Source organism: Dermacentor silvarum, chromosome 3 (assembly GCF_013339745.2).
Source record: "Dermacentor silvarum isolate Dsil-2018 chromosome 3, BIME_Dsil_1.4, whole genome shotgun sequence".
In the NCBI taxonomy this organism is placed as follows: domain Eukaryota; kingdom Metazoa; phylum Arthropoda; class Arachnida; order Ixodida; family Ixodidae; genus Dermacentor; species Dermacentor silvarum.
The window spans coordinates 223781999-223809243 of NC_051156.1; the positions used below are offsets into that span (position 1 = coordinate 223781999).

Below are 27245 nucleotides of genomic sequence, written 5' to 3' on the forward strand. Positions count from 1 at the left end.
TGGTCGTTTCGTTAATTTGGTATGCTCCCCGCACACTGCTTCGCATAACATCGATTCTCACAGGGCGTGGGATCTGCCGGCTTTTTTTTTTTTTTTTGTCGCCACCTCGTTTCGAAAGGGACGCAAATTATCATTATCATCATCGAAACTGTCATTCTGCCATATTGTCGAATTCACCACGTTGTCAACTGTGATCTGTTCACAGGGTTGCTCAAAACGCCGTCTTCCACGGCCATGAAAAAAAAAAAACTGAGGTCGCCTTCCGCGGTTGACACCGACATGGGAAGTTTCTAAATATGTCATCTTCGACATATATTAATGTAACCTGATATTACAGACCCCAAAACTGGTCAGGGTGACGGGGAAGAGAAAGAGAGGTGACGAAATAGCAGGGAGGAGTCCAATTACAGATAGTGATTTCCGATAACCGGCTGTTTGCTAAGTACCGGTTTAGCAAAATATGGCTTTTTCGGTAGCAACAGTCTTATGGTTCGATATTGCCAGATTGTTGTGACATGTCTTCATGGAGGATCCTGCCAGGGAAACTTTGGAGGTGCCAACGATGGAAGGCACCGGCGATGCTAAGGGCTTATCTGATAGCAGCGTCAACAGAGGCACTCGACCGCCAGTGAGGCCTAAGTGAGTAAGTACCCGCACCGCGACAAAAATATACATCCAAACACGAAAACGTTCTACAAGGTTGCAGCGGTGCTGCATAGACGGCGCTGCAATCCCACGAACCACCCTCTTATCTATTTCTATCTCCTCGCTTGTCACGAAAAGCGTGTCGCGCTACCCGCTTCAAACCAATTTCTTGGTACTGTAAGCGCCGTTACCAAGGCGTGAAATTGTGTGTCTTTCGGTAAATATTTATGTAGTGCGCTAGTGCTACCAGATAGCCGATTGAGAGTACGTGGGCGTATCACGTAACGCCCAGGGTAAGACTCCAAGTAAACAAGGAAATAAATTGAGTCCCGCTCGAACTGCAGGCCTCATCGCAGACCGTCCATGTCAGCCCGACTGCCCCGGAACGAGTTTTACGCAATGGTGGCACACCGAATAAAGGAATTACGATATATATCAGGTTTCACTCAGAGTCCAGCATCCCTTGGCGCAACATGCGACTAAACAGGGTTGCTCCTCGCGATTGTTTCCGCCCGTGCGCTTTTCGAACACATGTCGCCGCGTACCGTCTTTGTCACCCCTACGCCGGTACTGAACGCTGCAATTTGCGTTGAGCGAACGGCATTGAAGCGTAAGTCCGTATACAGTGGCTTGGCAGCGCAGTTGGTTAAGGCTCTGATCCCGGATGGAGATCATTGCTCAGCCATAGCCTATGGCTCAGCTTGTTCGACATGTGTCGCCGCAAGTCGCGTAGAGGTTACCGACGCAGTCAGACGACAGTAGGGCCGGCGAAGCTGCTTCCGTGCCCAGCGCCCATTGAAATGAAACAACGGAGCACTCGGTTATTGCTCGCTTAGCGAAAAGCAATGAAGCACGTGATAGTGATCAGCTCTGATATGTCACTGGCAATGATTGCTCACTTCCGGAGCCTAATGCCTCTGCCCTTCGCTCCCCTCGTAAAAGTGATGTCTGTCTCCACGATATTGTGATAAAGTTTATGCTCTTCCGCTGTTGGCATTTCTAAATATTTTTTATTTACAATGATACACGCCATATATCGGAAGGGATCAGCAGGCCGCATACTCCGAGATTGTAACGTCGAATCGTATGTGCCGCATGCTGTACAATCGCAAATAAATGCACGGTATCCGGAGGACGCATAACAATTCCGTCCGCGAACAATACATCGTACACTGCATACAACACTAGCTGTGCGTAAATTACAGGGGCTATATGTTCGCAAGTAAGACCAATGGAGCTAGCATTGCACTAACCGGAAATCGGTGCTGGTATAACCCAAGGTGGACAGATGCCTTCACCCTCATAACGAAAATCGCGTCCTCCCCGCACCCTCACGTTGAAAACCTATTTTTTTTTTACTTATAATTTACTCACCCTCCCACGCCCTCATTCTCAGCTCTTACCTTCGGTTTGCTGCAACTTCAAATAAACCATTTACTCGTCCCGTGAGCATTTATAGTTTACAAATATGCTTGCCTATACCGTGCCATTCCAAATGTCGAAGCTTGCCACGCTACTTTGCTTATAGAGGCATTGATTAAACGTAAAGGTTAAGCCGTCCACAATGCTCGCGAAGTGACCACCGCACCTGCAGCCTTTTCTTTTGTTGCTAGCAGAAAGTGCACCTTTTTTTTTTTAACGTGGGAGTAAAAACGGCTAAACAGCCCGACAGTCCTGCAATCGCTAAGATTATATAGCTGTTTATTTTAATTAGCTGCGTGAATGCGTAATCCCCTTGAACAGTAACGTTTCATTGCCAAGCGCACAGGAGAATAAACGTGTACTACACCAATGCAGGGATTGTACTGAGATTCTTATTGGTATGATGAAGATAACATGCTAAAAGCAAACACCCCTGAAAACATGATACGTCCAAACACGCTCGTTGGCCTCGAGTCGCGTGTGCTATTCGGCGTACGTACGTAAGAATATGCTAACTACTAGTTACTATACAGTAGTGCTTACCGTCAAAGGTACGGTAAACTGACAAAGGCGAAATAGGGCCCGGGTTTAGAGAGTTCAGCTGCCTAAGCGTGGTTCGCAATTTTTGCGGCACTATCTACTACTTCATTACGGCCTTGATCGCTCACTATCATATCAACATCAATACGTTCAGAGGACAGTCTGTTTAGGCATGCTCAGTGCTGAGTAGTTCGAGCAGTTTTTGCAGTAAGCTCGGCCTTGCTCTGCTAGACCATTCTCGCTTGCTAGGGCAGTTTCAGTCTGTATTGACTTCACCAGGACCCGAATACTGAGAGCAAAAATTCGCGGTACTGATTACATGAAAACTGCTGTTCATTTGCCGATTGTGACAGGAACAAACTATAGAGTCGAGATATATTAACTGCATATTTATAGCTACATGCCCGGAAGCACGCGACATGTCGTCCTCGTCCGATAATAAGATTTCCCTTAGAGCCCATCACACCTTACAGGCATGTAGCACAGCACCATCGCAGTGCTAAAAGAGTCGCTGCAGCACTAGATGGAAACACGTTCCGTTGTTTTCGTGACGGTAAATCGTCCGATTGTGATGGTAAACTTACAGGAATACGGAATGCCACTTAAGATGCGAACATACGTTAGCAAGGCTGAATTTTACCTGTGTGCTTGCGGCCAGTGTGATTCAGAACCTGGGACCTCAAAGCCATCACGCGTACGAGCTGCACATCAGCAATATGAATCGCATCTTCCTCATTTAGCCTCGCATCATCACGTTCCCTCGCGCTCACCAATTTTCCGATGCTGATCCTCACCTCACCAAGTGAGGGTGAGGGCAGATGAGAGAGGACGCCTTCTTGAGGGCCCTACCTGTGCGGGTGCCCATGTCTGGGTATAACACAGGCAGCCTGGACAGGCCATCGTCATTTAAAAAATGCGGCAGAGTTCGTCGCAAAAGTCTCGATTGGTCTTCACGGCGCCTCTCGATCCCTCAACGAAGCTCACATTCTATAGCATACACCCTGGCTACTCAAAAGTTGCTACCTATTTCTTTAAGGTACGAATTAGACACGTGGTTCGTGGATTCAATAATTAGCCGGAAGTTACCTCCCGAACCAACCGAGACGCCGCAGCTGAGGGCAGCGGGATGCATGCCATCCCCCTATGCCAGGAAACTACGACCGCTGACACTTCTTGCTCAGGAAGGGCCACTGCGTCATCGCTTCGGCACGATCTTGTGAACAGAGGTGGTCGAAGTCCAATGAGGGACGCAAGACAGCGCAAGTACTAACTTTTGACAGATTACCAGAAAGCTTACATAGGCAACGATTTTGTCCATACTGAAGCGGCCTAGGTGCGTGCGAGTATCGCAAGAAGCACAGAAAGCTCACGAACGTAACGGCTTTTATAGTCTCTTTTTCCTGCCTGGTTAGTTAGGAAAGTCAAAAAGGAACGAAAAACAGGGTTTAGTATTACGTTTAAATGCTAAAAGTAGCATCTCCATGCACCGTGGTCAAAGTAACAGTCTCCCGATGTTTGCTATGATAAAAACAGATTTTCTTTGCCTAAACACAGATACCCGGATGTGATGGGTTGGCCTGCTGATGGTAAATACAGCACTTTCATGCGATCTCGCGGTATTCGAAACTCACTTTAGGAATGCTTTTCGTAGTTTCTGACGACACAACGGTCTAGCTAATTAGTACCGATTTTCCGGAAACCTGATGGCAAGAACATTATTAAAACCACTTTCACGCACTTTCGCACGCATCTGACTTTACATGCAAGAACAATGTTTTACGTAACCAATTCCGAGTAACGTTTGGAAAGGATTTACGGCAACGTGCAATACAGAGTACAAGGCGCCTCGGGAGCGTATACTCACGGTTCCCTCAGCCGGGTCACGTGCAGTCTCCTTGTGCTCATTTTCCGCGCTGGGCGTCTTACACCAACTCACACGGCGAGGCAGTACAGAGCGCGAGTTAGTCAGCAAGCCCGAGGACAACGAATCAACGTGAGCGCGGCAGCACTATATGTATATGTGACGTCCGGGCAGCGCCGCTCACCAGCTGGCTCGCTGAACTTATCCGCCCGTCCACACAGGCGCAGTCGATCGGATACTTAACCCATTCGTGCTAGCGCGGTGTGCACTTCAGACGCTATCAAACTTGCCAAATCATGGAAGCTGCGAAACACTTTTTTATGAAGGGCTACCACCTCGTGCAGAGATATACAGGCGGTGCACTGCGTATTAAAGTATCAATAACGAGTGTTGGGTGCAGCTCTCCAAGTTCTCGCGTTGTCAGAACTGAGCAGCTGTATCCACAGCAATGCACAAAGAGCGGCGCAGGTGGTACGAGCATGCCGTCGTATGCCACTAGAAAATTAAAGGGGACAAAATAAGCAGTGTAGGTGTAAGCATGGCGGTCGACTACGCTGTCTGGAGCGATATTACGGGTGCATCGCAAGACACGCACACATTTTCGCAAAAATTGCTGCAAGAGTATAAATTGACGTATGTGGACTTCGACAATCTGCGTCGCAGAACCGGACAAAACAGCAGGTCGTTTGCGTCCTTCAACACTTGGACTTCGGTTCATTTACGCGCGCCTGTTGAAGGATTCCTCGAGAAGAATCGGAAAGGCTGTGTAACAAAAAGTAAGCTAACACGTATAGCTCAGTAAAAAATGCATACAACGAGCATTCGGTCATATTCATTCGAGAAAAAAAATTTGTTATTAGTGTCTTCGCAACGACATTCGAACAGGTAGCTCGGGTTAACCTACCTTGATTAACACCGCGGTCTCACAAGTGGAACTTTCATCGGAACCGAATTTCTACATCACGATTTGCTCTTTTACGCAGACTGGGGGGAAGGAGCCCATCGCGATCGAGAAATTATATCCGGACTGGGCTCAATCGCTATCGAATATACCCATTGTGAGACCGATATGAGGGGTATAGGTTAGGGCACGAACCAATTGTGTGATATACTGTATACACGCACTGCGGCTTTTGGCGACGACTGTCAGATTATTAAACATAGGGGATTCGAGACAATTTTTGCGGGTCAAACTTCAGTAGCGGCAGACAGAGTTTGCACCACAATCTCCAATATTATTATTTAATAACATCTCGATAATTAGCATTTTTAGTTACTGGTTTGGATACTGTAATTACACAATTGATGTCAGCCAGTGCTCAAAGCATAATGACCATTTAATAGAAACATTGTGTAGACTTATAGCACGTACCCGTTTTTAAAAATACGGACTCGATATGTGCCGTGAAATGCCTTGCAATAAGGCATTTTTTCACAGTGCGCAATTAAACAAAACAGCAATGCATTTCACTATTGCTTGAGTCGTCAGCTAAAGAGCCATTTTTAAACGCTGTGAAAAGACCACGTTACCAGCCTGACGGTTTTGACAACTGTTTCGCTGACGTGCACTAAGATTCAACAAATTGATCCGAAGTAATCAAAATTTCATTACGGTTCTACTTACAAAAGCCCACCGCGGCTTACAACTGGTAGCCTACAGGTATGGCATCATTTTATTTATACATAAAAAAATGTCGCAATTTCGCCCGAAAGGCGAAGCATCGATTGCGATAGCAAATTAGTAGAGCTATTCGGGGTAGGGATAGTAGTTTTATCGGCTGCATAAACTTGGACACATTGGCTTACTAACTGAATTAACAATCGTGGTGTCAGCGCGCACAAGCAAACATGAATAGGTCACACTGAATGACCGCAGCCAACGACTGTCAAAACGCTGGCAGCAAGCGCAGGTTCGCGCGGTCTATCGCTTCAACGGAAACTGAGCGGAGAAATGCACAGAGAAAGGTCAGAGCCGTGTGGAGATAAGAGACGGTGCGGACGACCGGAATGCCCGGGCAAAGCGCAAAGGAGAAGTTGTTGGCAGAGGAGAAGCTGCCCCCCCCCCCCTCCCCCCTCTTCCCGCTTTGTTGCTTTCGCGTGGGAGATTGAGTAACAAGATACGCCTTTGGTGCCGGAACACAGCGCCGCGCCGCCTCCCTCCCATACCCCCACGGTCTTTTGCGCGACGGTCACGTTTGCTTTCCGCCGAGCGTTCGCTCTCCGTGATAGCGCGGGGGGGGGGGGGGGGGGGGGGGTTCGCCCTCCGTGATAGCGCGCGTCCCCCGCGCGCTTTCGCTCGCGCATATGGCGCGCGGCGACGATTTTATCGCCCTTGGAATCTATACGGAACCTCACGGCGACGCCGACGGCAGAAATCCGGTTGAAGTGTCCATATAATTGGAAAAATTAAGCAAGTGTTACACGCTTGTAAAACGATAAGGTGAAAGCGTGATTGCACACTTGGCACTTTTGTCATACGTTTATGAAGAACTGCGGCAACTGTCAATCGGAGCGCACGTTGCCGCACCTGCTGGTAGTGGGCCATCAGCGCCTTTGCACAGGGAGGGGCAGTATGGGAACGCTGGCATGATGAGCGTCATCGGAGCCAACGACGACGAACGCGCGAGCAGTGGTACGAGCGCATCGAAACAGCTGTGCAACGTTTTGTTCCGGCTGCCACCAAAAGCCGCGGATTGACGCTGACGCAGCAACGGTAGTACGCTGAAGTCGAGATGAAAACCGTTAGAAATGATGTTTGTCAAGAATGACTATGCGACGTCCAGGTTGGATGGGCATCGTTACAAAACACAACGAAGACCAGGCGACACGCCTTCACCCGCGGAGATGCTGTTCACTTTCTTGACACTATCCCCTTTCTCTCCCACTTTCCCCTCCCTGTTGGCGCTGAGCCGTGCTCCCTCAGGGGCTGCAAAAGATAGCGTCAACCTTTCCCTTTCCACACGAACCATTTACACACACCCTATAGTTTGCGTCGCGCCGTGCGCAGAAGCATTGTCTCCAGTCTGCTCAAGAGAGAACTGCGCCCGTGAAGTCCTCACCAGTGAGAAGCATGACGGAGCCGACAGAAAGACATCGAAGTGAAAGACATCGTACACAGGCAGCTTCTGACCGCATTGCATAGGCCTGCACACACTAAGGATAACCTCACCCTTACGGGTGTTTTATGACCATAATTCATCCCCTCAAAACCATGGAAAATGGCGTTTAAGCGAACGAATACACCCGTATGAATGGGTGAATGAATTAGAGTTCAAGTTGAACTCTAATTCATTCAAAACTTAGCTTCCTTGAGCGTGTAGTTACCGGACTGTTTACAACAGAAGTTGCGATATTTTGGAAATCTTTGGCAACTACTATCCCTACACCGTATAGCTCTACAAATTTGCTGTCGCAATTGATGATTCGCCTTTCGGACAAAACAGCGACTTTTTCAGCACCTCGGAAACTTCTCGGGTTCTGCCATCCTAATGACGGCGATAGGAGACCAAAGTAGTGTGAAAAGAAACGATCACCTTCGGTCCCTGCACTAGCAATGTCATTTATAGGATCCCCCTCTCTTGCAAGGAGTGTATCGGGCAGACGGGCCTTAAAGCCACTTTTTATCGAAGTGGAGAAAGACATTTGAGGTGAAAATAGGCTATTTCAGAAATACTTGGCCCCAAAAAGTACTTCAATGCGTTCAGCAGAAGCGGAGTTATTGGCAATCAAACACAGCCTTAGCTGTGCTCCCCTTCCTTCTTCAATGCCTTGCACTGCGAAGGCTACGGCTGTGGGGCGGGGCCACAACGCTCCGCCTTCAAAACGGCGTGGCGTGCAGTTCAAATTTCAGATTTTGGTGCCTACGCCGCGCTAAACGTAAGCCATCCTCAGAGAGCCGCAGTGCGCTTAGCCAGTGGACTGGTGGCGGCACCCCGCGGCGGCCGCGGTTTAACCGACCGGAGCGACGAATAGCAGCCGCGTATTGGAATGTGCTTTATTGCGCAATAAAGCACACATAAGAGAGTAAGGATCATGGCTCTGTTGAAACGAGGGCGTTTGAGAGAAAGGTGACTTCGCGATCCGCTTGCGAGCTCCACGCACCGCGTACGACAGCAAAACTTAGCTGAGATGTTCAGAGCATGCTACCCGCGGACTATGCTTTTCACCAAGCACGAGGGGTGGTTCAGGGCCCCTTTAATGACACCTTAATGATAGACTTAAAGAACACAATAACAATGTCAAAAATGCACGCGATGGGTGGCTCGCAATTCATTGTAAATCCTGTGGATGTGAACCATTGTAGAGCGCATGCACCGTTGTGTGTTTCATGCATGACAAGCTCACACGAGAAATCACTGAGGCTGAAAATATTTTGAGATTAGGTCTCGCGTGTATCAGCACCCCGGGGATCTGTTAAGCTTCCCAATAGGTAACTTGTTTTTCTTAAGGTTATTTGCGCATGCGTGGTAGCTTTGCGCAAGTGTATAAAATTGTGCACTGGGAAAATAAACCTTTGTTGGTAGTTTCCGCTTTGTGTATCGTCTTGTCTATCCCCTCTTGCGCTGTACAACCCGAAGATATGTATGGCTCATCGTATCGCAGAAGGCATGGTATGAAACAGGTAGCCTAACAAATAAGAATCACTATGGGAAGCATAGCATAGAATCGTTTCACCTAAACATCACTGTAAGCAGAAATAACTCTCAGGTGGGAGTATAACGCTTGTCCTCTAGCGACCCCGGTTGGGAGTTCATTATGCTCCGAATGATCGGAGTATAATTTTTACTCCGTGCGGGCGAAATTTTTGCGTGGTGCCTCGGAGTTTTTTTTTTTTTCCTTTTTATTTTTTACTTCAGGCAGGGCGGAGTTTTTTCGAGGTGCACCGGGAGTATAAAAAATTTTCGTGTCAATTTGCGTGGAAAATTTTATATGTAGAGGCACGGGTCAAATTTCGAAATATACGCACAAGAATACGCCAAATTATGCGAAACAAGTGAACGAGACCAGACAAGCAGACATACATAAACACCAACATTTGAGAAACATCCGATAAAGAACTTGGAAAGGCATCCAACGTACACGAGACACATAAGAAGCAAACCTGCCAATATATATAGCCACGATTCTGTGTGCCTCGAAACGGCCTAGCGATCAGCTGTACTGTTTTCAGAATTACGACTCACATACTCGCACATATGAGATCTGCCTCTCTGAAAGCAACATGAAACCTAAATCCACACGAACCTTAATTCAGAATAGTGAAAAAACAATGTTAATGGCATAATTTTTCAAAATTAGAATGCCATTCTGTGAGCGCTGAAGCGACTTCGCACACTGCCGGCGTTCGCGGCCAAAAAGTAGTGCGTTAGTTACAGTAAGCAAGCAAAATGTAAGTGCGCGTGCTTTATCACAAAATTAGCTTCGTGCGAAAAATGGCGGCGTGACAGCAATTTAATACGTGTTGGCATTACCTGTAGCAGCCCACGTAACACCGAAAATTGCGTAGTCATACATTTTTTTTTTTTTTGACCGCACTACTTGCTCAGCGTCCAAGCAATGTCTCTCGGTTGTGAAACGGAGCTATATCGCTGATCTGGCAAACGAATCCTCACGCTCGGAGCCAGCATGTATGCTCCTAAATCAGTATCTTGGATGGAGCATGATGTTAATGCAATATCCGAAGCAACGACGTGATCAAAACAGAACTGTGCGACAACAATTCGATTTACATCGCTCAGTAAGCTTTATTCACACTACGTACTTTCGTCCTACCGTATTTCTTGGGCGAGGATATCCGTACACAGATTCATAAAATGAGTTGCTTGCACCACGGTCTAACTTACTGGCAGCACAGCACCGTGACGAAGTAGGAATATGGCATTCATGTGCGGCTATCCCAGACGTTGTCGCTCGAACAGTGGCTGCTTTTGCCATTGCTACGCGGCACTTTACACCGGACGTCGTCAGCGTACACTCAAAAGGACATAAAAGTCGTATTTCACGCACTGAAGAACACAAGTCAAGATCATGCAACACGAAAGTACAGCCAGAAACCTGAGCCGACATCACAAGTCAACCGGTATAGCTTCATGGTCACACCTAAGCCTTTTTCCGAACTTGAAATCGTTGCTCTTGCATTCATCGTAGCCAGCAGAGTGATCACAGCTAACGTACTTGATGATGAGATACAGTGAGCTTCAGGCACGCCTATAACACATTCTGGAAGGAAGTATAGGAAAGAAAATCGGCGAAACGCTGTCATGGAACGACACTTCACAGATGTAAACAAACCGTCAGCCATGAGCACCGCTGACTCCGCCGAACGCGGCCGCTCGCTGGCGCGGCGCACAGCCTTATGGGAAGCACCAAGTGACCAACCTGTTCCGGCGAGGGAGTTCTTTAAAACTCCCTGTGCGGAGTTCCCGCAGGGAACAAAATTTTGAAGGCGGAGTAAAATCACGTCATGTCCACCCTTATCCTCCCCGCAGGTAGCGAGCGGAGTGAAACGATGGAATGCCGCTGTATTGCTCCCATACATCGGAGTAAATATTCAAGGATGGGAGTATATAGGGCACATCACCTTGTTAAAATTCCCATGTGGGGGTATTTTCGTTTACAGTGTGGACTAGTGAACAGAGATCGGCGCTGTCCTCCGCGCGCTGTTAGAAACTTGAAGAAACTAGTGTAACTATAGCAGCATACTGCGTGAAACCCTGCTTTTTCGATATAAACCCAGTGGGGCTACTTTACGAGGAACTGCTATACGGTCCGGAAATTCCACAGAACGTTGCCGAGCAAAGAGCATGCTTCCGGCCACCAACAAAGAGCAAAAGAGAACATTCGCAAACAGCTGTTCACCCTTTGGTCTCGTAAAAGATAACGGCCAGAGTTGGGACGCGCCGAGGAGCGGAATTCCGACGAAGCAGACGAGGCGTCGCAAAGGCGCCTGTTGTCATCCGCGTGTATCAGATTGGATTCGAGCAGCGCGCTATAGGCTATAACTTGTATAGCGTATAGCTCGGTCAGCGCAACTTTCCGCCGACAGTTGCGATGCTCCGGCAGGCGTCTGCATCTAACGGCGGTTTGCAGTATACAGCCGACAACATGCGCGCCAGATAAGCAGGATTCTACAGCTTATCCGCACCAACATGCAATCATGTTAGAAAGGTTGTATGATCAATAAGTGATGATAAGTGGTGTTTGATGGCGCAAGGGGCAAGCGTGGCCAAAGAGCGCCAAGGCAGTAATGTTCAGTACTCAATGGACTGATGGTTCATGTGACGTGGCTGTATAGAGACCTAAACAGAGCTGCAAATTGCTTAAAATATATAGGAATTAAAGATATGATAGTGACTGAAGTGGGGTATGTTATGAGTATGAAATGTGCAACAAGGTTGCGATCGATAAGTGAGTTTGGCTCCTATAGCAGTCGTGGAACACGGCACTGTGACAGGAGAGCTGAAATTCACTATAAGGACTAGGACACCCAAGAGAACAGCAGCTGCACTATGACAAAAACGACTGAATCTCGAATTATGAATATTAAACATCACCTATTGAGACACGGTTTGCATGCACGAACTTGGGACTGATTTATCCGAGCGATAACCTTTTGTCAGCGGCGAGCTTACATGTGCTGCTATTTGGGACGCCTTCAATTATTTAACGCCGTTTGCGCGTACGTTTATTGAGCAAAGACGACGGTCTATCGGAGTTTTGCTGAAAAGCAAGCCGTGCAGTTGGTGCTTTCACGAAGCCACTGACGGCTTTGTAGGCATGCTTGTGTTCAGTAGGCTTCAGAAATCGTAAGCATTTGGGCGGCTTGGCGTAGCGCAGTGTTACACCAAGCGATAGCCAACACGCCGCTGCCTTTCATATCCTTCGAAATGGCTCTGATAAGCCGTGTACGAACGCACAATATATAATTACTATAAAGATATATACATATTTTATTGATCGCATTTTTTGTGCGGTATACCACTGATTGCTTATTCATCTTGTTGCTCAACTAATTAATTATTGCATTTAAAATAATTGCACTTGGACATCTCGGTGAGCTAGTTAGCGCCTTTCGCTCGCTCGTCCTGTCCATGTACGCGGTTTGTATTTACATGCGCAGTCAATCATGCTAATAAAAACTCGAAAGCATTGCTCCGGGAATAAGTTGCAAAGCGCCTTAACTCCCGTTTCCCGAACTCGGCGGCAGTGAATGTTGCCATTAGTAGCGGAATAATTATTAAACAATTTAATCGAAACAGCAACGTTTCTATTGTCATCAGTTACGGTACACAATGGTGCAGCTACAGAGAAACTTCACGCCCGAAAATATGTTTCCACACGCTACCGGAACTTGTTCGAAAGCTTTCGCAAATGCAACACCAGCAAAAATAGTCGATTCAGTAAACGCCCCTCAGAGACGTGGCGCCGTGACGAAATGCGAACTGCGGGGGGCTAGCGAGCAAATAGAGGGTCTTCATGCAGCTGATGTCTTCACAAAGAAACGTCGAAAAATCGGGGGGAACTTCCAGAAGCAATAAATGCACGTTACAGACGACCACGCAGAAAGACCGCACAAGCTAAATTCTGGAAAAAAGAAGTAACGTAAACGCGATCGTTTGCATCCTGCGATCGCTCAAAATTTTCTGCGAGGCCGCAAGTGATAATAGTTTTGAACGAAGTGCGAACAAGCCAGAAGTCAGCACAGGGTCAATTTTGTTCGAATGAAAGCTTCTGCCGGTCCCCTAGCCATTTCCTCAACCCGACAGACGCAGCTATTAACTGCAGCAGGGATTCCGCGATTCACTGCGACCGGACGACGGCGCCCGCATCGTTCATGCGTGCTCGGTGCGTTCCCTGCTAAAGTAGCGCGCGCCTGCGTGCAAGCGCAGCTCGCGGCTGCGCAGAAGGTGCACCGCGCTTGCCTGTGGGAGCAATACGGGCTTCATTACGGCCATCGCGGCGTACACGTCCCCTTCCGTTCGCCTCCACGGTTCGAGAGGCATCGCCACGGACACCCCCTTCCCCGGGGCTCAAAGAGCGCCGGGGGCATCGGCCCGCGGGTGTTCCCGGAAGCGACGGGACGAACCGGTGCTCCGGCGCGTCGCGCTTGACCGCTGCCCACAGCGGCGAAGACGACTGCCGCGTCCGCAGAGGCAACGCTGCGCGACGGCTGCGTAACCGTCCACCTTTTTGTTTTCGAGGGGCGCCAGAATCGCGCTGCTACGAGGCTCGTACAGTTATGGCTCAAGGATCCGAATTTCGTGCACGCAGGGAGGATTGTGCCTGGCCGACGCGTGTAAGAGATCATGCAAGTGCACGCGGCGAGCGCTTCTAGATGAGCTTCGCACAGCTCGTGCCATAGAGATCGGTCAAGCAGGCACCGAGCGCAGGCTTCGTCACTAAAGCTGACAGTGAGAAAAAAAGACTGGACACTCTTCGAACGTTTTCTCAGTGAAATTCCCTATTTTTGCTCTTGTCGTGAACGGAAGCAACCTACGTCGTGCATCATGCACGGGTTTTCTTCTAGTTGAGTTCTTTTGGCCCATGGATGTCTCAGGCCAAAGAGCGCCATGCCAATGATTTTAATTGAAGGTCACGGGCAGATAGAAAAAGGTCACAGGCAGATAGGAAAAAAAAAAAAACATTCATTTAAAATGGTAATCGCTGTATACAGGGTAAAATGAAAAATTACGCCATATAAGACATCTTTAACTAGCGCGAAAAAGACATCGGACGACAGCGAGAAGCACACGGGACGGAACGGTAGACTTCAACTGGATTTTTACTAGAAGGAAACATTTTTACTAGTACGAAGAAATATTTTTACTACGAAAAAATTCACCTGAAGTCTAGGTTCTGTCCTGTGTGCGTCTCGTCGTCGTCCGATGTCTTTTCGCGCTAGTTAATGATGTACATCAAGTCTGTAACAAGCACCAACTAGTCCACTGTCTTCTCTCATGGCGTATGAGGCCACGCTCACGCCAAAACAATGTGGTTATAATGTAAAAAAAAAACAACCTCCAGCAGATCCCATTCACGATGAATGTCGAAGTTAATGCGATTAGCACTGAAGAAATGCAGCGGCACGCCTTATCGCCACCGCCTAAACACCTCATGCATGAGGCGCGTATGCAGCCAGGCTCCTCTCCCGCACACGTAGCGTCATCCAGCGGGATCGCCGCGAAGTCTGCGCGCGGCGCGTGTCTGAATATATGCGACGCGGGTTCTATTGCGCCAAACACGCAAAAAATTGTAACAACTTTTTTGGCACTGAAAAGCGCCACATATCATCAAGCGTCACATACTTTGTGACAAAAGTTGGTGCAACGGTTCTTTTCGAACACTTCCCTCAGCACAGCAGGCCGATGCCCTGCCCATTAAACAACGGACTACCTACACTCGGTCACCCCAGTTGGCGAGACAAACGTCTCCGAAAGTGCATGGCGTATCCTTAGAATGCAAATCGCATAAGATCACGGGTTACATGATACGCGAAACAACGAGAAATGTACATTGGAATGCATAGAGAAAATATGGGGAATGTATGTATAATTACTGCGAGCCCGTCGGTGTATAATGACTTAGGCTAAGCAAGAGCTACGATGGGCTCAAGCTCATTTGTTACCCACACTTACCCTGACCTGCGAGGATAAAATCAATGGCTCGGACCGTAAATGATCCGTTATAAAATTTTCTACGTATATTAAACATTTTCAATAGGAAACATAGCTCCCGATAGAAATAGAGCAAGGTGAAGAGGTATAATATAGGCGAGTATCGTACTCTTGCATGATGAAAATGAGGGCATTCAATTAAAATGTGCAGTATACGGTCAGCTGTTCTCGTCATTTTGAGCAGGTTGGTGGGTCAGGAGTGCTATACTACTGACAGCCCCGGAAGCTTCAATAATCTCTCCCACGATCTTGGTTTTACGGAGCGTAGTTAATCTTCTGTCTTTATCCAACTCAGACTGCCTATGGACTCGGAACCTTTGACGGATAAGCCGCTTCATGACCACACTTGGAACCTCGTTCACGCCTGTCACAGCGGGTGAGGCAGCTTTCGCCGCATTTTGATCCGCTATCTCATTGCTTAATACACCGCAGTGACCTGGCAAGTATACTACAATAAAATGCTCTAAGGCACGTGACCCGTGGATACATTTTAAAAGGATATTAAAAACAGGGTTTAACATAAAAACAGCGCTATTACGATGCATGTGCAGTCTATATATACCCCAGGTGTTTCAGTGAACACATTCAAAATTTTTTGAAGGCTGCCTGTAGCAAATACCACAATTCTAGTTCATAAGCCGGTCTACTCGAAGAGGCGGACATTACTTGCACAAGAAATTGAAATGCATAATCGAATAATTTAGAAAAATTCACTAATTAGGTTTTTAACTAATTACCTGATGGTCCATATTGCAATTGACAAATCGTAGCCGTGGTGCTCACAAGGCGGATCCACTTGGAGCGAATTCTCGGAGTGACACCAGCTTCGAGATATTAGTTCCCGAACTTTTTGAGAAATGCATTGACGTTCCAGTTACTTTCTTGACAAAACGTCGTTTTATGCATTCAAGCACAAAAGTAACTGGAACGTCAATGCATTTCTCAAAAAGTTCTGGAATTATCTTGAAACTGGTGTCATCCTGAGAATTCGTTCCAAATGGATCCACCTTGCGAGCTCCACTGCTACAATTTGTGAATTGCAATATGGACCATAGGGTAATTAGTTAAAAACTTCAGTAGTGAATTTGTTAGTCGATTATGCACTTCAATGTTTTTGGGCAAGTAATGTCCGCCTCTTCGAGTAGACCGGCTCATGAACTATAAGTGTGCTAACTGCCACAGGCAACTTTAAAAAACTTTTGAAAGTGTTCGCTGAAACACCTTGTGTAACAGCTCTACGTATTATGTTTCTTTATTACGTGTGACTGCTAAGAGAACGCCGTAAGCTTCAGCACTGAATAAACTGCTCTTCATTCAGCTTTTGGCAGCTGAAAAGGCAGCTGGGGCTGATGGAAAGAGGCGCAATGCACGGTGAATCACAGACCTCTTCGAAGCGTATAGTTGTGATTCAGTCTATGAACAGTAAAGGACGGGGGGAGTCGGTAGTAACTGGAAGACAAAATCGGAGAACAAAACAGCACAGGTGGACCAGAGGATACACAGGACGACGCTCGACTAACATTTTTAACGAAAAAATTATTGCAAGTCCGGTACAGTTCCTGTTCATTTTCTATAGCCTGCGTTTTTCTGGCGCAAACACCAGGTCTAGCCAGAGATCGCCATGCATGAGTAATGTACTTACTTTGTGACGATAATCTTTCCAGCGTGCTAAAGGAATGTTGTATTAAGTAAAGGTAAAAGTGCAAGTATGATAGTTGTAAGATGATAATGCGAAATGTTTCAGTACATGTCCTCGCGGTGTATAGAGCTATACAGTTCTTGCGCACTTGTTCTCTTCGTTGGAGTTGCCATTAAATTAGAATGCACGCAAGGCACGTATGCAGGAAAGTCTAGCCCTCAATACACAGGGTGTCCGACGTAACTTGTGCAAAAATTTTAAAATATGCGAGTGTCACGTAACTGAACAGAAACAAGGTAATGTTGCTTACCGTCGCTTGGAGCAAGTCATACTATTTATTGTATTTTGCCGAATTGGATAAGTAGTTATTAATTTCTCAAATATTATAAGCAACGCAAAATTGTCAGTCAAAATTGCATGTCATCATGAAAAATTTCCTATACATATTTCTGTTGCTCCATTCGTGTTATACATAAACGTTTCTTGCAAGCGTTAAAGATTGGGAGGGCGCTTAAGCTTCGCTTTTAAGAGTGGAACGCGATAGCATTCAAAGATCCCTGACTGCTTACTCATGGTTCCCGACGACTGCAGCTTATGCAACCGTAATGGTTACTGGCAAACATTGGCGGCGAACGCTATGCACGTAGGTGAGCTTTCTGGTGGAAACGCGGCCTCTTGCGTGGGGCGATCCCGGAGATAGTGCACAACCGCGCCAAAGAAATTGCATCATTTTCAGGTTTCCGTATTTGTTTCGCACTTTTAATATTTCAGTCTGAGAAGATTTAACATAAAAGGCATGCGCTGTGGGTATTTTGTTTCATGACATTTGTTTGTGGATTGTCATTCTCAAAATTCCGAGGAATAGCTTTGCCAAGAATGCGAGACAAGGTATGAGCAACATTAATTATAGAATGGTGTGACATACCTAAACGTGGTTGGGGATGATTTTCTCGGCCGCGGGCGCCAATGCCGACGCCGGATTTTCTGCGACACGGGGCCCTAAACGCTATCGCGTTAAAAAGCACGCAAAACACGAAAAAGTTGCCGCACTACTTGTCGCGCGGCACTTCGCGTGCCTTTCACGTGCTTTCTCGCGTACTGTGGCGAACGGTGTAGGCTCGATAGAGGCTACGCACAAGGAAGACCAGCGTACAGCGATAAACCAGAGGAATGCGCAGCTGTAATCACCAAGGTGACACAGTCGAGAAATACAGACGAACAAAACAAAAAAGCAATGACACAAGGCAGGCGATGTGTCGCACACTTTGTTTTCACATATCGACAGCCCACCATATAGTTTCCAGCTACTCAAGAGTACAGTAACAAGGGACGTTGGAAGCTTTTCATGACGAAGGCGACGACGATTGTACAAGGGCACACGTTATCTTTGCACGCGACAGCGATCTTTCCCAGCGCCTGTTTGGATATGCAGATAGAATGAACCCGGCGCACTTACACAAAGTGCAAGAAGTTCGTTCACGCATCCGTGAATGAGCATGCTGCACAGGTGCGACAGTTTTGAAGTGTCGAACAAAATTTGCAGCTATAGCTCATGTGTCCGTACATCAGTGCCGGAAGGAAGACGTTTTGGCGACCGGGGCTAAATTTGCTTTCGGGGCTCCAATGACGATGATTGCGGTGGGGATGATGATCACGGTGACTGGGTAGGATGCCAAATATTTAGTCTTACAGGTTTCGCCTGCGGCTTTCAAGTTTATTCTCAGATAAAAGGTTACACATATATGACCGGGGACGGCGAGGGTGCGGGAGGGAGCTGGGCAGGACGCATATTAATACAGAAACTTCGGGGAGGGGGGGGGGGGGGGGGGGCACGGGCTTTTTGTGCCATAAACTGGCTACGCCGCTGCTTGCAATAGTTATGCTTTGAGAAACCGTGTTTTATTGCTTCCGTTAAATTGTTGTCTAATGCGTAATCTCTAACGAGCATGTCGCTATTATTTCACCTGTGAAGTTAGTCATATCCATGCACTGCTCCATCACCATGACTCAAAAACACTAACAACCAAGTGTTGTAAAGCAACTGTACATACACTATGAATTGATTTGCACATGTGGCGTACAATCTACGCGAATAATGAATTCGCATGTCCGACTGCACTTTTCACCCTAAAACGAAATGAGCGTGTGCAACTGACCACTTCATGACCTGATACAGGATGCAACGCAAACGCTCAACAACTTTTCAGAGGTCACCAATCAAGGCAGATCACAGAAGGCTCATGACACTTGATATGACAATAAAGTTGTAACAAAATGAGGAAGCATAAAAAAAATTCTGAACTAGAAATGCGTCCTTGTGGTTAGCGAACTGATAAAAAAATATATTCAACAAGTCCTGTTCGACGGACACAATGGCTAGGAATTTCAGCTTGCTATCGCCTAGGGTAGAACGCAGACAATTCTTAATCAAGAAAAGCTTTGAAAATGACTAGTCTCAGTTTCAGACTGGAATCCTCAAGTACTAAGGTAAATAATGGAGGTGTTAGAGAAAATGCCCAAAATTTGCTTTTGCTCTTAGCAAAAATACGACTGCCTCGACAGAACAATATACACTACAAGCACTAACCAAGTTTAAAGAGTGACTGCAGCATGGCACATAAAATCCAATGGGTTATCTATTACGTGCGCCTGCAGGTCCTTGTATTTTCGTGCCACTGTAGTTGGCAATGTCGTAGGACTGGTCTCAACAGTTGTCGATTCACCAGTCTACCGAGTCAATTGGTACAAACACAATTAACCTGTTGTGAACTTCGCCCATGTAGCCAGCACCGGAGGACGACAGAAAGCTGGTCGACACGGGAGACGTTTGGCGCGAAATCGACGACGGAGCAATGTTTGGCTTCTAGCACCTCCTCAACGATCCATCTCTTAGCTTAGAGTATCTGCCGTCATGCCAACATGTCGCAGGTCGACTCGGAAACACAAGATCCCTTTAACCTTGTTGCCATGGCGAACAATGTGGTCACACAGGAACAGGCGGAACTCTGCGATTACCTCTAGAAAGCCCCAAATTTGCCATTCCTAGGGGAACCGAATGCCCCCTTGTTACCCATAAAGGCCAAACGTAGCTCAGCTGGCAGTATGGCAACAGCCACAACGTGCTTCAGCACCCTTCAATACATCGTTTGGGCGGCAAGCTGTTTAACAAGACCTTCGTCAGTCGTCTGGACAGTAGTAGATCGGGCCAGCGATGTGAAAATTACCTTTCACTCGCCAGGGCTGTCTTGTGCTCTATAAATTTCCCCCGACCTTTTCCAACCACAGAAACTTTTTCGGCTATTAACCCTTTCTAAGAATTCTTGTGGTAGAACGCACCCTGTACGGGGGTGTCACAACGTCCGCAGTGCAACCAAAATTTCCTACGGGGACCTGGTGAGCGGCCCTTTAAATTTGTTGAGGGGCCCATGAAAGAAACATTTTTCATGGGGCTCCCTGGCAGGCGAGGGTCCGGGGCTACAGCATCCTCAGCCCATAGCTTAATCCGGCCTTGTGTACATTGCTTTCGCACATACAATTGTACTCCAAAAAATGAAATTCTTGGGTTTTGCGTGCCAAAACCACAATCTGATTATGAGGCATGCTACAATTTGTACATGGATCGGATGTCCACACCCAAGGCGCAAAGTGTAACAAGTAATCTTTCACATTGAATCTGATAATTACACCTTTTCTGTACAAACCTACACCTTACGTAATACCTCCTCGGGGGCCTAAGGAAATAATGTAATGAAAGGCGACACTGCAACAAGGACAAGGGCTTGTAGCACAACTATGTATTAGATGTGCATACAGGTAACGCAAAACCTCAAAGGCCCCGTATGGGCGGGGATCGAGCCATTTTCACCATAGGGTTTCACACTATAAAACCTAAAGGGAAATGTGGCGCTGCTGCGCTGTGGTATGCATGGGAACGCCGGTATATTGTGGATTCGGATTGGCATCGTTCTTGGAGAGCCAGAACGCCTTGAAGACGCGCCTGGCTAGCACCGTTCCGTCTGTCACAATGATTCATTTCCTGCTAAAACAGGACGTAAAAACTGCTTTAGCTTTATTATTACACAAAAACATGTTTTGTTTAATTTTGATGGACATACTATTGGATGCACAATTCTATGAAACGTAAAAAGTATCAGCTGGCCGCTAAAGTTGGAGGGCAGACGACAAGATTCTCGCTCGCTTTGGAACAACTTGTCTGTTCTTGCTTTTCTTCGCTTGATGCTGCATTGTAGGTGAGTAAACTTTATTGAGAGATGTAATATGGGTGAATGAAAGCCTTTTATGTAGATTTTATTTTAAGAACGCGTTATTTGTGTAGCCATATCCACGTTTTAGACGAAGCCTCGTACAACACCAGCGAACACAAGCCTCGCAGACATATCCCGTCATTCCCATGAGGGCACGGAAGCCCTTTAAGAAACTCGCATAGACGGTGGCGCCAGTTTACCCTCTAGGTGTTATAGTGAGAAACTATGATTTTGACCTATCAATGAGGGCTATGGCAGATTTGGAATTAAAACATGTGAATAAGTTTACGTAATCCAGACCCTAAGTGGTGTACACACTGCATAGCCCTCATGCGACGGCTCCGCAAGAGTAAGGGAAACTAATGGAACCCCAGCATTGATAGCAAGAAAAAGAAATAAAACGTAGGAAACAGCAGCTCCGTTGCACTATAGCCAGATGTAGCACAACAGGAATTCATGTGCAAGCATTATACTAAGCGCTGTCCAACTTCATAATACTACGGTAAAGCTGTGTACGAGCTCGCATGATCTCCAAGATTGTAGCATTCCGCTCTTATAACAGCGCAGTGCACCGTAATATATCGAAGGTCACGCTTCTGGCGCGTATGCTGCAATGTCACTGCTGAATCTTCAGACAACTGCAAGGCTGAGAACGAGCGAGTATTAGCGGGAAACCGAGTCCCGTTATGCTGAATTTAATTTGGAGCGTCAAAGGCCAGAGCAGTGAAGAGCCAACCTCCAAAACATCCGTCGGTATCTGATCGAGACATCGAAACGACACAGTGGCCACCGTGTGCTTTAGAGACCATCAGTAAAACAATCTTAGGAACGTATGTCCATATATCTTGGCTTCCACGAAAACAGAGCGACGGCGATATGAATCTAACGTCCTTCCAGCGTCACATATACAGAGTGTATCACCCAATCTATTGCGTATCAGTGTCCTGACGGGAGCCCTCAAGGGAGACATCGTGCATGTCACAACGGAGGGCAATAGAATGCTCGCGTTAACTTAAAAGAGCCGCTTCAATAATAACACGCATAATTCCGGTCACGAGTTGTACCAGCGAATTTTGCTCCCACACAGTGAAATACCTAATTCGATGTATTCCAACTGTAATAAGAACACACACACACAGTATGTAGTGGTAACCATTGTAGTGGTAACCAGCTACGAACATTTAAAGGACAACGATTATGCGCGTAATGCGTACGCATTCGTGTACTACAATCAAAGGCGTTACTCGGAACCCGCGACAGGCACAGTCGCGTCCTCGGGCTGTCGAGAACGTGCGTGCGGCAAGGGCACACGCCGCCATAACTACCACCGTACCACGTTCCGCTCACGCTTGACGAGTCGCGCACACAGGAGGGGCACGAGGAGCGCCTCTCGCGTGCCGCGGCGGCAGCGTTCGTGCGTCACGCCGCCGGTCATCCGGCCGCTGCGACGGCGGCGCCGATTGCAGACGACCCGACAATAAGGTGCATAAAAGAACGGAGAATCGCACTCGTCCTTTTTATAATTGTTAAATGCGCAAGGCGTCAACTGGAAGCAGTACTCCGGAGACGACGATATGTGAATTCCACGCTGCCTATCCGTATACACGGAGCGTGGAGTCTTTACTTGAAGACGATCGGAGACGACGCGGCGGAGATCGGTGGCTGTATATTCGCTATGTGTGTCAGGAATTCCCGTTTCGCCATTTGAAGCAGTGCGCTATATTTAGTGAGTAAAGAAGAATACAAGTTGCAACATTTTGTAAATACATGACACTCCATCTGACACCACTTTCGTTACCTAATTCACTACCGTCCTCTACTGCGCTTCCCTTCTCACGGCACCAATTCTGTAACCAATAGACCACCAATTATCCGCTCTACGCATTACATGACCTGCCAAGCTCCATTTCCCCCTCTTAATGTCAACTAGAATATCGGCTATCCCCGTTTGCTCTAACCCACACTGTTGTCTTCCTGCCTCTTAACGTTATGCCTAAAATATTTCGTTCTATTGCTTTGCATGGTCCTTAACTTGCTCTCGAGTTTCTTCGTTAACCTACAAGTTTCTGCTCCATATGTTAACACCGGTAGAATGTAATGACTTTACGCTTTTTCTTTTCAACGACAACGGTAAGCTCCTAGTCAGGATTTGTTAACGCCTGCCGTATGCACTCCAACCCTTATTCTGTTAATTTCCTTCTAATGATCAGGGTCCCGAATGAGTAATTGACCGAGATAAACGTACTCCTTTAGACTCTAGAGGCTCAGTGCCTATCCTGAATTCTTGTTCTCTTGCCAGGATGTTGAACATTACCTTTGTCTTCTGCATATTAATCTTCAACCCCACTCTTACACTTTCTCGGTTAAGGTCCTCAATCATTTGTTGTAATTCGTCTCCAGTGTTGCTGAACAGGACAATGTCATCTACAAACCATAGGTTGCCGAGAGATTCACCGTTTAGCCTCACTCCTAAGCCTTCCCAGTCTAATAACCTGAATACTTAAGTATGCAGTGAATAGTACTGGGGAGATTCTGTCTCCTTGCCTGCCCCTTTCTCGGTCGGTATTTTTCCGCTTTTCTTGTAGAGGATTAAGGTAGCTGTGGAGCCTTTAAAATTTGCCAAGATATTCACGTATACTTCCTGTACGCCTTGATTACTCTAATGCCTCCGTGACTGCTGGTATCCCTACTGAATCAAATGCATTTTCGTAATATATGAAAGCCACATACAGCGGTTGGTTGTACGTATTCTGCAGATTTCTCAATTACCTGACTGAGGGCGTGGATGTGATCCATTGTACGAGGGCGAATCAGAAAGTATTTGCCCCTATTTTTATTAGCCAAAATAAGGTAGATACAGATAATTACAAATATACGTACTATTCTACGTACCTTACACTATTTTTCCACATGGTCCCCGCACCGGTTCAGGCATTTGTCCCATCACAGCACTAAATTTGAGATGGCCCTGTAGTAGAATTCGTCCGGATGACTGTGGAACCACCGTCGGACTGCTCTCTTGGCTTCATTGTTGCACGTGAATCGCTGTCCTGCCCGGAACTTCAGCGGACCGAAAACGTGGAAATCACTAGGGGAGAGGTCCGGACTGTATGGTGGGTGATGCCATACTCTCCCAGTGAAATGACCGGAGCTTGGCGATTATGATTGCCACATGTGACCTCGCATTATCGCGGACGATAACCGCGTTGTCCACATCCGAGAATCCCTCGGCGTTTTCGCCTGATGGCAGCCAGCAGACGTGACAGCTAGTGTGAAACAATAACTATCGGCATTGATGGTTGCACCTTGTGGCATGAAATCCAGCAGGAGCGGCTCTCGGCGATCCCAGAAGACTTAACATCACTTTCCCAACAAATGGCATTCAACGGTTTTTTTTTTTTTTTTTTTTTTCACAGGCGAACCCGGATGTTTCCACACCATGCTCTGGTGCTTCGATTCAGGCGTGAAATGCAGTATCCACGTTTCATCGCCAGTAACAATGCGGTCCAGGAAACGTTCACCCTCCTTATCATACCGTTGCAGATGATGTAATGAAACAATAATTCGCTTACCTTTCATCATGTCATCCAACCTCTTAGGCACCATCGACATGACACCTTCCGGCACCCTAAGGACCCGTGGACGATGTCGTAAACATTCCCATACAAAATGTCAAGCTCCCGGGAAATGCCCTTGAGGTGCACACGCCGATCCGCTTTCATCATTGCATCCACGTGGGAAATGTCGTCAGTCAGCGACGCACGCGGCCTCCCCGAACGCTCATTGTAATGCAAGTCTTCACGGCCTTTTGCGAGCTCACAACACCACCACCTCACTTCTCAAAGCGAGACACCTCTCCACATACGTGGGCTGCATTTCCCTGTGGATGTCGATGGGCGTTCGCCCCTTGCTCCACAGAAAACGAATCACACTTCGTTGCTCGTACGCCGTGGACATGCGAAGCACAACCGCCATCTTCAAAAACTGACAGCAGCGCCGTGTCACGGAGCTACGGGCAGATAAGGCCGGGCCGGTCCAAGGAAGGTCCACCGCTGGGAATGGATATGTTGACTTCACATTTACAGCCGTAATTTGGCTAAAAAAAATAGGGGGCAAAGACTTTCTGACTCGCCCTCGTAGAATGCCCCTTTCTGAAGCCAGCCTGTTCTCTTGGTTGACTGAACACAAGTGTTGCCTCGATTATATTGGAAATTACCTTGGTGGTTATTTTATACAATACTGAAAGCAAGCTAATGGGCCTACAATTCAATTCTTTAACGTCTCCCTTCTTAGGGATTAGTATAATGTTGGCATTCTCCCAACTTTCTGGTGCACTTAAAGTGACGAGGCATTGCATATAAAGGGTAGCAAGCTTTTCAAGTATAGTATCACTTCCATGTTTGATTAAATCAGCAGTTATTCCATATTTTCCTGGCATTTTTCCCTTGGGCATGTCTTGCAAAGCACTTCTAACTTTATCATTAGTTACACATGCAATTCCTTAATCCTGTTCGTAACGACTTCCAGTCAAGGTTGTGGCTGCTCTGGGTGCTGAACAAGACAGTATAAAAGTTCTCTGCTGCCTTTACTATAGCATCGAAATTGCTGATGACATTACCCTGCTTATCTTTCAGTGCATACACATTGCGCTGTTCTATGAAAGGTTTCCCTTTTCACTGATTTCATGTTGCGCCAATTTTTTTGCTGCTTCCTCAATCTTTCCGACGTTGTAATTTCGAATGCCACTTAGATTTGACAGTGCAGGGTGTAGAAAAGGTTAAATAAACGCGGCCAGCCATTGTAGGCACAAAGAAAAGAAAGAAGACGTGTTTGGAATACGTAGGTGCTACGACATGGCTCCCGTCTGAGGGCCGCACGAAAACCCACGTGCGGCCCTGTCCATGTTCTACGCACGCCTCACCGGACTACTCTCGCTTCGCGATGCGGGCGGCGAGGAATCGACCGATCGTAGATGTGAAGATCGGCGCGGGTGCAAGGACATCAGCCAGTTTCAACGCTATCCAGATGGATCGACTGAAAGGCAAGCGACCTGCACGAACGGCTCGGAGCCCTAAAATCATTCCGATCCTTGCTTGATTCTTCCAACGACGACATCACGAAACTCAGCTGTTCAAGATCGTCTGTCCGGGAGCAACGACGAACTTTCGCAGATTAATGCCCAGTTTGAGGAATATATACCCAACGAACAGCTCGAAAAGAGGAGTAAACTGCCGCAGCGAAATATAGCGATCAAGCAGTTAGCATGCTTGCTGAGCTTCGTTGCCGAATCGCCCAGATAGGAAGAGCAGAACGCATGCAATCCCAAGCTTCGAGCGCTGAAGGCATAGCCGTATCGCTCACCAGACGTGACTTCAGCAAGAGTTGTGGGACCCCGATTGACACAGCTGCATATCTCACGTTCAAGGGGGACCTCAATGAGTGGACAGGCTTTTGGGAGCAATTTGAACAGACCTTCACCTCAACAACGATTTGACACCTTCCAGCAAATTTTATTACCTCAAGAGTTTCCTGGCTGGTGATGCAGCAGCAGCAATCGCTGGTTTGCCCACGTCCGAATCGTGCTACGCAGACGCCATCGCGCTGTTGAAGGAAAAGTTCGGCGATCGAACTAGGATCATTTAGTACTATTCGACGGCACTGCGACACCTTCCGAACGTAATATCGGCCAACGACATAACTGGTCTTCGAAGGTTACACGATGCGACACAGCTAAACATCCGCTGTCTAAGTGCACTTAACGTGCCATCTCTAACATTGTCAGCGATGCTCATCGACATCCTTCAACAGGCTCGAGAACTACAAGTATATCCCGGCCGCGATGGATTGGTGCCGGCTTGTTCCGTCAGAACGCAAGACAGCAAAATACTTAAAAGGCCCGTTCAAGTCTTGCATCCCCTGGAGATGCCCACTGCTTCTTGGGACAGAATGCAGAAAAAGAAGTTGAACGCGACCAGCCAGTGTAGACACAAAGAAAAGAAAAAACGTTTTTGGAATACGTAGGTGCTGCGCCATGGCTCCCGTGTGAGTTTTTAGTTGCCCGTTGCCGTCTAAGCATCTATACAGGGAATTCCATCGGATCTCATGAGTTAGATATACTTTCATACTTTGTCGTTTCTGTACTAGGTCCTTTGTTACTTGGGGAGCTTGCTGCCTTAGTGCTTTACCTCCCACTTCAATTG

At 47.2% G+C, this 27245-nt stretch overlaps 1 protein-coding gene across 2 annotated transcripts in view; it reads right to left on the reverse strand.

Annotated features, from left to right (window-relative positions):
- LOC119446769 (scoloptoxin SSD14) overlaps positions 1-27245 on the reverse strand; it is a 78571-nt gene that overhangs the window by 44477 nt on the left and 6849 nt on the right. Inside the window, exon 1 of one of the 2 annotated variants that reach the window (XM_037711310.1) lies at positions 4472-4527. The exons of the other annotated variant lie outside the window; for it this stretch is intronic. Coding sequence (XP_037567238.1) covers positions 4472-4512 — 41 coding nt within the window. The 5' untranslated portion in view covers positions 4513-4527. Of the gene's footprint in view, positions 1-4471; positions 4528-27245 lie in introns of those variants that run through there. 2 annotated transcript variants of the gene reach the window in all.